Source organism: Grus americana, chromosome 2, assembly GCF_028858705.1.
Source record: "Grus americana isolate bGruAme1 chromosome 2, bGruAme1.mat, whole genome shotgun sequence".
NCBI lineage: Eukaryota > Metazoa > Chordata > Aves > Gruiformes > Gruidae > Grus > Grus americana.
Window position 1 is genome coordinate 102,265,260 of NC_072853.1, and position 14,107 is coordinate 102,279,366.

Genomic DNA, 14,107 nt, shown 5'->3' on the forward strand with positions numbered 1-14,107 from the left:
TTTTTAATATTTCCAAGGATAGCGAATCCACAACACCTCTGGAAAACCTGTTCCAGTGTTTGACCATCCTCACAGGAAAAAATAAAAAGATGGTTTTTAATGTTGAAATAGAATTCCTTGTATTTCAATTTGTGTCCGTTGCCTCTTGTCCTGTCACTGGACAGCACTGAAAAGAACCTGACTTCATCTTCTTCATTCCTGCCATCAGTTGTTTATATACATCGATAAGATCCCCCTGAACTGTCTCTGCTCAAGGATGAACAGTCCCAGCTCTCAGCTTCAGATTTCAGGTGCTCCACTTTCACTCTGCAGTCTGTTGCCTCCCTAGGAAATCAGAGCAGCTCTGCCTTGGATGTGGGCAGGAGGAAAAGCTCCCTGTGCAGCTGGGAATGTGAAATCAATGCCAGGGACTGTTGCTTCCCTGCCTGCGAGGAAACAAGACAGCATGGAAGCCATCTGCAACTCCATCTCTGCCTTCAATGAAGACAGAGAGAAAAGATCCCTGCGCAGCTGGGACAGTGATAGGAGTGTTGGGGACTGTGGCTCCCTACCCTGGGAGGATGCCAAGGACCACACCAAGAGCTGCACCTCCAGATGGGTCCATAACGCAGACGAAGCAAGCACCTTTGTGACCTCCAGCTCTACTCAATATGCAGACAGCAAAAGACCTCTCTGACCAGTTGGGATACCGACAACAGGATTAGGGACTACAGCTCCCTCTGCATGCCAAGTCCAGGCCCTCAGCAGGAATATCACCCTTGGCAACATTATCACACACAGGCAGAGCCCTAAACCCATCCTGCCTCATACCTTGACAAAAGGCTTTTCTTCCAGACAGCTCTGCTTTACAAACTCACTCCATCCCACATCTTCCACAAAGATCTTCTTTACCACACTTTGGCAAACCAAAGTGTTTCTTTGCCTTCCAAACCCAAGGGAAATCTACATTTCTGAGCTTCATCTGGCTTTCCTCCTCTCCTGGCCCTTTGCCAATCTATCAGCTGAGAAGCAGCCATCCTGGCTTTCTAGGACAGGTGGGAACAAAGTCGCCTCAAACATACCTTTCCTGGGACACTCTCTTCTGCAATGGCATCAAACACCTCTTCAGTCAGCAAGCCTAGGCAAGACTCTGCAGTCAAAAAAGGTGCCCTGTGGCACTGCCACATCTGAAGCAGTGCCACAGCCAAAAAGATAGCTCAAATTAAGAATGTTAGCATGCAGCAGATAATTGGGGCAGGGCCAATAAAAGAAACTGAGCTCTCAGAAACTATTACTGAGAAATAGGCTGGAGCAGATGTGTAGGGCAAGATTAACCTAAATTCCAGCTTGGGAAATAAAAGGAAAAGGAAAGAAAAGGAAGACTCTTTCTGGGAGTGAGTAGGGTAGGCAGTTCCGTTGGCATGGGCTTTGTGGTTTTCCTGTTTGCTTTTACCCACCTGTACAGCCACTACTGTTTGTTACAAAATAAACACACTAACCATGAGGGCCCATGTCCTTCAGTTCTCAGGATTTGACTTGAGTGTAGATCCCTTGAGAAAACAAGAACAACTCCATAATCGAAAAGGAAAAAAAAAATATCATGCATTTCCCTGGGGAAGCTCAGAGTTACTGTACAGGCAACAGCATCATTCCCACTTCTAGTCCCTGGCTGACCCCACAGATTGGGTGCTTTCTTTTCTCCCCATGAATGGGAAGGACAAGCCCAACCATGCTGCCTTCCTCTGTCCTGATCCTCCAGGCAATCCATCTTTCCCCCTCAAGGAAGCATCTTCCCCAAGTACTCCTAAAGGCAATTGATCAGGACTCTGGTGAGTCAAGACCTGCTTGTGTTGTGTTTTATACGACTGCTTCCCCAGCAGTGTATCCCCCATGTCCCTCTGCACATATGACTACTACAAAACTGCAATGCCATTTGCTCTCATTTATCTGGAAAAGCTTATGGTAACCAGCTCTGTCAGCGAAATGTTTCTCTGTTACTGGTCTGCTTCTCCTTCCTTCCCTCCATTCAGTTATCTGTCTGATTTCACGCAAGTATCACCTCTACTAATTGTGTAGTTGGGGAGTGGCAAAAGAGCAAACCATCATACTGTATGACATGAAGTGCAGACTTCAAGAAAGAATAATTTTTGACAGGTAAATCTAAATATCAAACCATCTTTCAGAAGTCTTATATATCCCCTAGGGATCAAGTCAAGGCATTTTTAACCAAACAGGACTGTTCAGCGTTCTCAGGCCTCAAAATTAAAACAGAGCCAGAATAAAATATAAACATTTCTGATATTCCACTTCATTCTAACTCTTAAATATCAATTCTGAGGGCATACCAATCAGATATTAAAAGGCTTTTCACCACATATATTCTGTCAGCCATCTTGAGCTTTCTTAAGTAGAGCTTTATGCATTTTGACCGCACCATTATTCCTGCAAATGCAATAAACTCAAGAATCAAGTCAGGCCTAACCTATGGAATAAATGTTTGAAACATTGCATCATCAACATAGCCAGATTCCAGCTACTGCTTAGATCTGAAAAAACCTAACCTTGCTTAACAGATCAGCAGTTACCTGGAAATTTTTAAAAGATAATTAATACTTCACAGGTATCTCGCTTCAAAGATGGGCAGTACTGCAGATTTCTGTTTCGGGCAGCTTGAGATCATTTACTCTGTACAGATTTCTAAATATATTCACGTTATTGAGCTGCTAGAGGATGACAGTCCAAAGGAACACTCCGAACTCTGATGTAAACCCAAAACCAGGTTACTGAGTTAAGTGACAAACCCTATGTGGTCTATCCCAAGTCATGTACAGAAGCCCTCTACACCTGACTGCATTTATGGCAAGGATGGTCCCAGGGCACAGACTCCGGAGGCCTGTGTTTGGCTGGTCTCAGTTTAAAATCCCTCTCCAGGTCCTTGCTCAAAGAACACAGCACCTGAGGACACTGCATCCTGCTGACTACTGTGAAGGGAGGGACCTGCATTTTTGCCACCGACTTGCTTGTCAAAACAGCTTTGTCTGGAAGCTGCAGGAGGGAGTGTATCAGCACAGATCTAGGAACAGAGCTGTTGAATTGCTGTGGCAGAATTAAGCAGGAGATAGGAAAATACTGTATAACATGTAATAAACAGAGGGAATTTCATTAAAGTTATTAGCAAAAATGGTTTTAAGACCTTCATATTTTCATAACCCATACAAAATCATAACAGTTTGAGAGGTAGTTCGGATCACATACAGTGAGAAAACTGTTCGGAGACATCTTGACATTTTTCACGTAGTATAAAAACTTAAAGTTTCTTTAATAACAAAATTTTGTTTCCAAAGAAACATTTTTTCAGAAGGAAACACAAATACGTGCCTGAACAATCCATACAAGATTTGATTCAAATGTCTACCTGCTGGAGAAAGAGACACATAAGGAGGAAATCCTATCACCAGAATTCATCACAGGCAACATCTTTTTTCACGAGAGTCAAAAGTGCAGTTCTCAAACCAGAAAAACTTGAAGCCAAGCCCGAAGTTTGTGTCAGACATAATCAGCAGGGGGTGGCAGGGGACTGGCTGCAGGGGCCACCCCTGTGGTCCCAGACAGTTTGGCAATGGATGGAAACAAGCCACCACACACCAACACTGCAACCACTCAGGCATAGTTAAGAAAGGACAGTAACCACTGGGGGCAGGAGACACGGGAGGAGGTTGGGGGGACAGATAACAGCAGACACGAGAGAGAACATGTGGAAGGGGACATTATTTGGCGTAGGGCTGGAGATACCCTCCTGGATAGAGGCACTTCATGCCACCTCCCAGGGGACTGAGGCCCACAGAGAAGGTCACACCAGAGCAGAGGAAACAAGTAAGAAGGAAGGAACAGTGACAGAATAGAAAGAAGCAACAAGTGGCAAAATGGAAACCAGCATGGACTGACCCCAAGCTCCTGTGTTGCCTGTCACCTCACCAAAGGGACTGAGTGTAATGTGCAGTGAAAAGAAGGGGAGTGGAGACTAGGAAGGGGAGAGGAGATGTGTCTGGACTGAAGTTGAACCTGGGGAAGGCCAGGGAAAAGCGTTCGTCAAAACTGTTCATCATCTTCATTTCTCTACAAATGTCTAAATTCAAAAGATTCCCACTTAGGAAACCAAGACTGCACAGGCTCTGGCAGTTTCCCAAAATCTTCAGCTTCTCCAGATTCTTAACCTTTCTCTACATTAATAGAGAGCCTTTAGAGTCATTTCACAACACGTTTCATGAACGGCTTTCAATGCTATCCCATCAACCCTCTACAGCTCTGCTAGCAGAGCACTGCCAGATCACCTTCTAACTACAGTTGTCTTATCAGCTCTTCAATGTCACTACCAGCTGGGGCTAAAGACTGACCCAGTTTTGGAGCTTTGTCCCTTCTGCACTGAAAGAAGCAAGCTCATTCCTCAGCCTTTCCACAGGAATTTCAATGGCTGTGCCGGCATAATGTAAAGACCACACAGGAACACCTCCTCAGTGTCCCAGTGAGAAAAAGGTTTCTCTCCATTCCACTTCACAATAAACTCCCATCTACACAGGCAGTGCACAAAGAGAAAGCAAAATCTTTCTACTCTGTCTGGGGTGGCAAAATCAAAGTAGAGATTTACAAAGTAGGTTTGGCCATATATATTGTTACCACTCCAAGATGTGAAATGTCAACTTCCATAAAGCTGTATTCACATGATCAGTCAGAGATGGGGAACAATTTGCTCAGCTCTGTTTGCCACACGCTTTAGGTGAACTCCACGTTGTATGGCTTCTCTAAGGCACAAGGCATAAGCAGTTCAGTCAGCAGAGACTGAGACAATTGGCTAAAGCTTAGCATAGAGCAACTGTGGCTTCTGTTTGCCGGCAAAACACAATGGAGGCAAGCTTCAAGTCTTACTGCACACCCAAAGTGTACAAACATGGTGGTCCATGGAGCCACTGCAGGTTCTTGTCATTGCTTAATTTCCAGCACACAGCACAGGCTGTAACTAGAAGATGCTTGTTAGTTTCCCATAGCAGATGGGAGAAAAAAGGGGAGATGACCTTAGTACAGCGGTGGTTGGGTTTCTTTAATTTGAACTTTGTAAAAACAGCTCAGCTATTGCCCTTTGTTAGTACTGCAACTCTAGTGCATGACAGAATGTCAGTCTGTTAATGTCATCAGTATGTAAATACCATTACATTGTTGTAACCCAGGATTTGAGTGGCATGTTATAGGAATTACTACAGCAGGAACTATCCGAATCAGTGGAGGACAAGCCTTACAAGAAGCAGCGCAAGTGCAGCAGTGACCCAACCTGAGCTGGCTTTGGTGCCCAGCAACTCCACACAACACACCACCTCTCCTGTCCTGAGTGACCACCATAACAGATGGAGCCCAAGGTCACAGGCTAAATGAACTCAGTGGACATTCTGTGGACATTTTATAGGGGTGGTCCATAAACTAAGGGAATGATAGCCATGTATTGTATCAAAGGATGGGAAGTGTGGTAGGGTTTAATGAGGATTGTATTGGATGGGATATTGGTGAGGATTAATGAGGTTGTATCGGATAGTGTGGGACCTGAGCATGACATAAATTGTATGGAATAAGGGGTGGAGACTGTGCTGGTTTTGGCTGGGATAGAGATAATTTTCTTCACAGCAGCAGGTATGGGGCTATGGTTTGGATTTGTGCTGAAAACAGCATTGATAACACAGGGATGTTTTTGTTACTGCTGAGCAGTGCTTACACAGAGCCAAGGCCTGTGCTGCTTCTCACAACGCCCCACCAGCGAGTGGGCTGGGGGTGCACAAGGAGTTGGGAGGGGGCACAGCTGGGACAGCTGACCCCAACTGACCAAAGGGATATTCCATACCATATGACATCATGCTCAGCATATGAGGCTGTTGGAAGAAGAAGGTTGGGGAGGATGTTCAGAGTGATGGCGTTTGTCTTCCCAAGTCACCGTTACGCATGATGGACTCCTGCTTTCCTGGGGATGGCTGAGCACCTGCCTGCCAATGGGAAGTGGTGAATGAATTCCTTGTTTTGCTTTGCTTGAGTGCACAGCTTTTGCTTCATCCATTAAACAGTCTTTATCTCAACCCACGAGTTTTCTTACTTCTATTGTTCCGACTATCACCCCCATCCCACCATGGGAGTTAGAGACTGGCTGTGCAGTGCTTAGTTGCTGGCTGTGGTTAAACAGGATGGTGTACTTTGGTATCATACTTTTTGCATGTACATTTATACACACTTTTTGCATACTAATAGAAAAAACCCAAATAGTCTCTATCCCTTTCACCTAAACTCCCATGTTAATTTATGCTCATTTCAAGGTCTGCATGGTAGATACTTGTTTTAAAACAAGTCTTCTGTGAACTCTGCTTGCAGAAGCAGTACTCACTTTTCAACGTGCAACAGCACTTTACCCGATATCAAATAGTCTTCCATACACATGGAGACAAGTTCTAATCTCTTCTCGTTTGTGGCAATACACTCCAGATCACTTGGTCGATCATAAAAATCGCAGGCTATCTCAAGCCTGGAGGTGGTGATCCTTGACAAGCAACCAGCTTTCATGGTCCCCACTAACAACAGGCCAAAGGCTGCTCTCCTGATGCCCATGGCCATGACCTTGCTTTTTGACTTATTCTCACCTTCTCTAAGGAGCCTGAACTCCACCGCCTCATGGTCACATCCCTGACCAGTCCCTCCTTGCCTGCAAGGTCCAGCAGAGCCTCTCTCCTTGTCAGCTCTCCAATCACCTCTGTCAAGAAGTTACCATCAATGCACTCCAAAAACCTCCTGCACTGCTTATGCCCTGCTCTCTTGCCTTCCCAGTAGGTATCAGGGTGGCTTAAATCCCTCATGAGGACAAAGAGCTGTGAATATGAGGCTCCTCCTAGTTGCCTGAAGGCTTCATCTACTTCTTCCTGACCAGGCAGTCTGGAGCAGACACGCACCCTAATGTTGCCCACAACAGCTGGCTTGCCAGCCCCGCCCCATAAAGCTCTTTCCTAGCTCACTGCCATCTCTAGGCAGAGCTCCTAGGCCTCCCCCTAGCACCTGCTGAAAGAGTGCACCACCCTCCCTGATCATAAGCCAACTAGGGCAAAAGCCCAAAGCACCCTTTGATCAAGAACAGCTGACAGAGCTTTGAGAAGCTGCTAGAGGCCCCCACCTCTGCTAGCTGTCCTCTCCCAGCTGTAGCAACCACTCATGTTCCTCACAGCACTCCCAGAGCACCCCAAGAATACGAGAAATTTACAGAATATCTAGAAGATCTCAAAGCCGAGTCCAGAAACTGCCACACCTCTAGGCTCCAATGGCATCCAAGTTAGCATGTGTCTTAAGACTTGCTGTTCTCCACACATACTTTTGCCATTTCAGTCATCCCCTCCAAGAACCTCAGTTGTCACAGATTTCATGCAACTTTATTATTTACCTGTATTTTACTTCCCTACAGTAATGGCAAGAAATTATTTTTACAGCAAGAGGTAGGTAGATGCTGGTTACAAAATCTGGTGAAATTTAGCAGCTAACGTTACTTAATTTCCTCTTCCCTTTAGCAGGGGTGTGTGTCAATACCAGTAAATGTTGACTTTACACCCTGTTTCAACTTTCCCACTGATCCCACCTTGTTCTTAAGGAACCAGAGCTCCTTTAGTTGCAACTGATCAAACTGGTTGACATAAATAGAGAACAGGTGCATCTTACTTAAGTATCTAAATTAGGTTTTAACTATTTAACTTGTTTTTCTTATTGCCAGACTTAAGAAAAGGATTCTGAGGAAAAAAACGCACCACCTTATCCACTTTATTCTGCTGTACATTATGGCCCAAACCTACCACGGTCCCCCCTTATGTACCTTGTCTCTCTCATATGTTTTAAAAGCATTACAAAAGGTATTTACTCAGCACCGTTACATTTGTACCACCACTACGCCCTAACAACATGAAACCCATAGAACAGGCTTTATTTTATTGATGGAGGACCTTATGTTTACTGGTCTTGGCCTTCAGAAACTAGAGGGTCCGCTAGTATTGCTCAGCTAACTTCTTCTAATGAGTTGCCAATGGTCAGAATGGAAGAATACCACAACACTCCTATTACACCAGGTCCAAGCCCTGGCGTACACTTCCAAGGAAACCCCACAGTGTCCCAAAAGGAGGTCTGCTCCTTATCATCTGACAGAAGAGAGTCCTTTAGTGATTCATCTGCCTATTAAGACAATCCTCTCCCCTTCAGCCTTTTCTACACTGTAATAGGACTAAGTCATTTGAGTGTTAAGGTTACATTACAAAGCAATAACCTAATTTGATTTGAAAATGAAAACAATTTCAAAGCAGCCTCACCGTACTCTGCTGCTTCCTGAGGGGCACACATACCTCTTTTTGCAAAGCATCATCAGGTTGTGCAAGGAGTTGAACAGCTGCTTCACTTTCAGATGTCTTCCTGGGGAATGGCGTAATCTCTGGCAGAGATGATAACCTCTCTATGGAGTGTTCAGTGACAAAGCTCAATTCAGAGCCATTTTTATTCAGAAGGCTTTCCGCCTTCCCAGCCTCCCCTTTCTTTTCAGCAAAGTCTTCCTGGTTATCTCCACCATCACCCACTGAAGAGTTGAAGCTGTTTTCACCTGCTACCATCAGGCCCCAGTCAGCATAATCCGTGCTCTCCTTCCGTTCATGTTTGATGCTGACCTGAAAGGGGTCTTGCTCCAACTCTTTATAATCATCAATGTATTCAGGTATCTCCTCAAGGCTGGGATCTTTGCCAAGCAGAGACAGCTCCTTCAGGCTACTCACTTCATCAGACGGCTCATTCTGGAGTCCCACAGAGTGGACCATGCTTGGGATCACTTGCCCAAATCCTAGCAGCGAGGCTGGTCTCTGAGAAGGCCTCAGCACAAAAGTAAGATAGGACTTTACAGTTTCAATTTTTTTAGGTTCACAATTCTCTTTGTGTTGGCAGTTCACGATGTAACAGCGTCGTTCAAACATCCAGGACAAGTCACAACCAGAGAGGTCACAACATGCTGCAATGCAGTCGGACACTGACATAGCATGAGGAACTCGCATAATTTTAGTGGTTTCTAAGTTGGGAGATATTACTGCACCTGAGTACATGGCTCCTTCTCGGCACTGCTCACAAGTGGAACCTGAAACAACACCACCAACATAAGGTACAACACTACAACCAAGCCATAATAAAGTTTACTGTCACCAAAAATGGCTTATTACAGGAGACAAGATAAAGACAGGTGGTACCTTGCTTAAATAAACTCATTTTCTTTCACTAACATCACCACTGTTTTTTCAACATGCCCCTTTTCAGTAGTATTTATACTTCAGAGGATTTTCCAGTGTGGGATCTTGATATGTTTTGCAAAGTACCTCTTACTCCCTTGCTACAAATATATAAAGAGATTAAAGTAAGTTGCCAATACTTAAGAACAGAGTAGGGAATATTAAAAAAATCATGGGGCACCTCCATTACCCCCACAGCATAGTCAGCAAAACATGTTTTAAAACAAAGCTCAAATAAGATGCTGTAACATGGCATTGTTCCATTTGAGGGAGAAGGCAGCAAAAATCTACACAGGAGAAACATTTGCCATCTCACTTGAACTTCATGAAGAGTCCCTCACATCAACGTAATTGCTGGGCTTAATATAAAAGCTGGATCAAATTCCCAAACTTCTGCTGCTTTAACCACTAGTTCATGTGAAATCCCAAGAGCTTGCTGCAGAAGCATCTTCACCTCCTTTGCAGTGAAGCTGTAATCTTTTAGTATGACATTAGAATTATTTTCATAGCACATCACAGACTGAGTGCAAAGTGTTTAAATCAAGCATGAATCAACATAGTGTATGTGTCAATTTTTAACATCTTTTGTAGGTGGTTTTTTTTCCTGGTTATAGGTTATAACTGCTCTTCAGAAGTTCCCTCTCCAAAATGCAACTTGAAAAACCTGATCATGCTTCAAAAAACAGTTGAGTAAAACCAGGACATTCTTTTTAACAGGCTTTTCAACTAGACTTGCTAACTCAACCCATGAAAACAATATGCCACCACTGCGGAGCTAACACAGTAATGGAAGACAAAGTTGACTCTGCCTGCCTTGCATGTCATTAACAAAGCTTTGAGTTCTGGCAGCAGAAACCTCATTATTCATGAGAGCACATGCCAAGATAAAAAGAAGAAGGTAGCTTGACTAATAGATTTCAGCTCAAACCTGTTGAGCTGATGGACAGGAAAATTAAATCAAAGAGCAGGAACAGGCCAGCAATAGGGGCTCGGTCTGACCATGACCCAGAGCCTTGGAGATGCAGAGATTTTCCTATGCATGCAGTGTGTCGAACCACCACACTACAGGTGCCACCACGCCTTCTGGGTTGAACTGCGGAACACAATACATGATCTGGATACAGCTACTGAAATACCTGTGGGGCATCATACTGCCTGGGATCAATGTACAGCTTGCAAAGTAGGTTAGGTTCAATGCAAAAACCCCAAACCAAAACAAAGTAATTGCACAACACACTGAGGGATAGAGAAGACAAGACTTTATGACTGTTTTGCAGAGCTAGCTATTTGGGGTAAGGAAAAACATGAAACAAACCCAGATTTTTTTTTTAAAAAAGATCAATGACTTGCAAATAGGTATAGCTGAATAGGAAGCTGCCAAAAAGGATAAACAGCTTCAAGTACCATTTTTCTGACTCCAGCTACCCCTTCACACAGAGCTAGGATGCTGTTTTCTCTTCAACTTTACACTTTCAGTGGAAAAAAAAAAATCTCTCCAGGGGAACATGAATTTAAAACAATCTATCCTGTTCTAACATAGCCCAGACATGAAGTGTCTTTATCTGTACCCAGGAGATGCTCAGGATTTCTGCATTTTTTTTCTTTCACATTGTATGTAATTCATTCCTCTACATTCCCTTCACCTCCAAGAGCTTAAGACCCTGGCAGAGACTCACAAGTCTTTAAGTTGTCTGCACAACTTAGGACAGGGCAGCTAGCAGAGCTCTGGGTTAAAATGCAGTATAGGAGTCAGGCAGCCCATTTAACCATTCTGTCCTTTTTCAACCTTTCAAATTAGTTAATCCTGTAAGTCAGCAGGGAGATGAGAAACAGGCCTTTAATAGGGTAAAACAGAAACATGACTCTGTGTGAATGTGCAATATTAGGTCACTAGCAACTCACTGCAATTAATACTTTAGGAACAGCAGTATTAAGGTGGGTCAAAAAACTCCTTTGAGGGTCATCTTCATCCCTTCCCTTCTCTACCTCATCCCTCAAGGAGAAAGTGACCAACCTGTTAAAATAAATTTGAAAGTTTCATTATTTATTTGTTCACAAAAGAATGACCAACAATTGTCTTAGAGAAAGACTTACGCAATTGGAATAATCCAAACCTGAGCCTAGACTTCAAGTCCTCACTCAGCCTGATGTCAAAGCAAGCTTCAACTCTCTGCCACTTTCAGTTCGATACATCAGCTATTACACTGCAGAGTCAACCTCTCACAAAATTAATGGTGTTTATTAGCCATAGAGAGAAACAAGTCCAGCATATTCCTAAGATAATGCATGACTTTGAACCTAAATCTCCCAAGCAAGCATCCTAGCCACAGACCTTAGCTACCCCCTTTTTCAAGGCGAGTTACCCCTGGCCTTGGTTTCATCCTGATAAGAAATGGAAAAAAACATTAAGTTTCAGAGTTTCTGTACAATGGGAGAATTATTTTCCCACCAACTCTAAATTAAATCTAACAGTGTCATCCAAATATCAAAGTAATCAAAGTTCCATCTCTTGCTTCAGCTAGTTACACCTGAGTTAAACTCTAGCAGTAGGTGGGCAAGAATGGATGAGTTTAGCAGGTTATTTCAGTCTGACACTAGGTCTACTCAGAGTGAACTTAATCTGATCTCTAATTTCACGTTCCCCTTCACCCCATCGAATCTCAAGTCTGCAATGGGCTCAAGTAAGAAATAGTGAGGTCTCTTATTGACAGAAAATTTACTGAAAGTGTGCCACATGAAAGGTCACTAGTAACATTTATGTCTGCTAAACCATTACCTGCTGTCTGAGGTTGTAGCACAGCTGTCTTCCTTTAGTTAACTGAACTCAGAAATTAAAGGACTGTTCTACTCTGACTAGTAATGGCAAAAAAATAGCATCACACAATTCTGCTTATTGTTTCAGAAGTATTCATTCAGGTTACCAAGAGAAAGACTGCTTCCCTTTATCCTGAGCACTGAAAGCCTTCTGGTGCCTGGGCCATCAACAGCCTAAAAGTTCTGTAAGCCAAGTGTTTCCCTTCTTTTTAGCTGTACCTTGTTATGTCTACCATAGGACAACACTGACATATCCAGAGACCTAGTCAGACAAGCCTGAAAAAACTCCATACCCCCCACCAAAACCCTAATTAACAGTCACACTGTGGAATATAGCTTCATTATAAAGAAATTTCTTCCTTTAGTGAGGAAACACCCTTCTCTGAGCTGCCACTCTTTCACATCTTGGTGCCTGCGTCCACTGATGGCAAGAGCCCAGCAGGAACACAGCTGTTCCTCTGTCGGAGCTGGCTGGAGACCTTTCCTCGACTGGACATGGAGACTAACTGCAAAACCTAACAGATGCTTTCCTCCCTCTTTGGCAGGCCCACACAACCATGAGCACTTCAATGACTTGGAGGCAAATATTCTTTAGTCGGTAAGCAGTAAATTGTGACAGTATACTAACACTGGGTTCATCATGGATAATTACACCAGTCTGAAACCCTGCAAGAACAGAACTATCCACTTGTGAGCTGGTCTATTTGTTTTCCCTAGCAGCAAGCACTACAACAAGAAGCAGAAAGGGGCAACAGGGAATGTGTAAATAGAGAAGAGCTCAGATTCAGACCTTGCACCAAGAAAAGTCACATTTGACCAGAATCACCTTCCATTACCTTCTTGCTGGCAGCACAGGACTGAGAGCTCATGTGGCACACTATTCTCATGGACTGAAAGCCTCTGAACTACATGAGCATGGAAGGTCCTACAGCAGTTTCCTACAGGAAGAGTATGACTGTCTCGGCTTTCTTGACATCTACTCCCTCCCCTCTCTTTAAGCATCAAACTAGTTCCATTCTATTTTTAGGGTTAATTTTTTTTTTTTAATTTATCCAAGTAACTTGTACCTCATTTTGGTAAATTTTGAGAGGAAAGATGCTGTATTAGTAAGAAATAAGTTTTGGTTTTCCTGTCACCATAACAACACATTGAAACCATTCTGATAAGCTTCTGGAAGCAAAATAAAAATAACTTTTTTTTTTTTAATTGCAGTCACCCAAGAGGAGAACTTGAACTCCAATTTTTAATCTAGAGCCGATTTCCATAGCAGAGTTATAAACTCTTAAAAAGCACGCTTTAAATCATAAATGCTGAAAAAGGCTTATACTCCAGCAGCTTTAGTAAGGGCCTATAGAAAGTACTGTCCTGAAACCCAGAAAAGCCGTATTACTGAGAACTTCATCAACATTTGCTATGTCATTGCATCAGTTCCTCTAGCAACAGCTAACATCTTGCTACACCATGAATGTGTTTTCATTCTTTTTCTACAGGCTGCTTTTAGGTTATTTGGTGTTTCCTCTTCCTTTCCCTGAAATCTCACAGGTCTTTAAACAGGGATACATACAGGATACCAAAGTGCTCTTTTGGGCCTCAGTAAGGATGCTGACTGCAGATTAAGCACTGCAAGGGGAGGAAAAAGAGAACAAATAGATTAAAAAAATGCTCAGTTATGTAAAAGCAAATCCTTACACAAAACTAAGCCAATAGTATTCTAGTTACATCTACAAACAATGAGCTACAAAGCTTTTGTGGCCATTACAATAGCCTTTATGATGTTTATCATTCACTTCCCCTGTCCAGGATCTATCAAAGCTCCCTAATTAGTTCAGAGGGCCTGATGGTCCTCTCCAAGTACTGTCTTCATTCCATGAACTGTTATCATCCCTGTTTGTCACTAATAAATCAATGCTATTTAAAGAGGGAAAAAGAAAAAAGAAAAAAAAAGACAAACCCACACCTAAAGAACACTTAAGAGCACTTTCCCTCCCCCCCCC

The 14,107-nt window shown here is 43.3% G+C and overlaps 1 protein-coding gene across 9 annotated transcripts in view; it reads right to left on the minus strand.

Moving 5' to 3' along the window:
• KIAA0319 (KIAA0319 ortholog) overlaps positions 1 to 14,107 on the minus strand; it is a 61,898-nt gene that overhangs the window by 31,219 nt on the left and 16,572 nt on the right. For 7 of the 9 annotated variants that reach the window (XM_054816533.1, XM_054816530.1, XM_054816531.1 and 4 more), the window contains exon 3: positions 8,379 to 9,151. The exons of 1 other annotated variant lie outside the window; for it this stretch is intronic. In XM_054816533.1, coding sequence (XP_054672508.1) covers positions 8,379 to 9,151 — 773 coding nt within the window. Of the gene's footprint in view, positions 1 to 8,378; positions 9,152 to 14,107 lie in introns of those variants that run through there. One more of the 9 variants, XM_054816536.1, reaches the window with a different exon arrangement.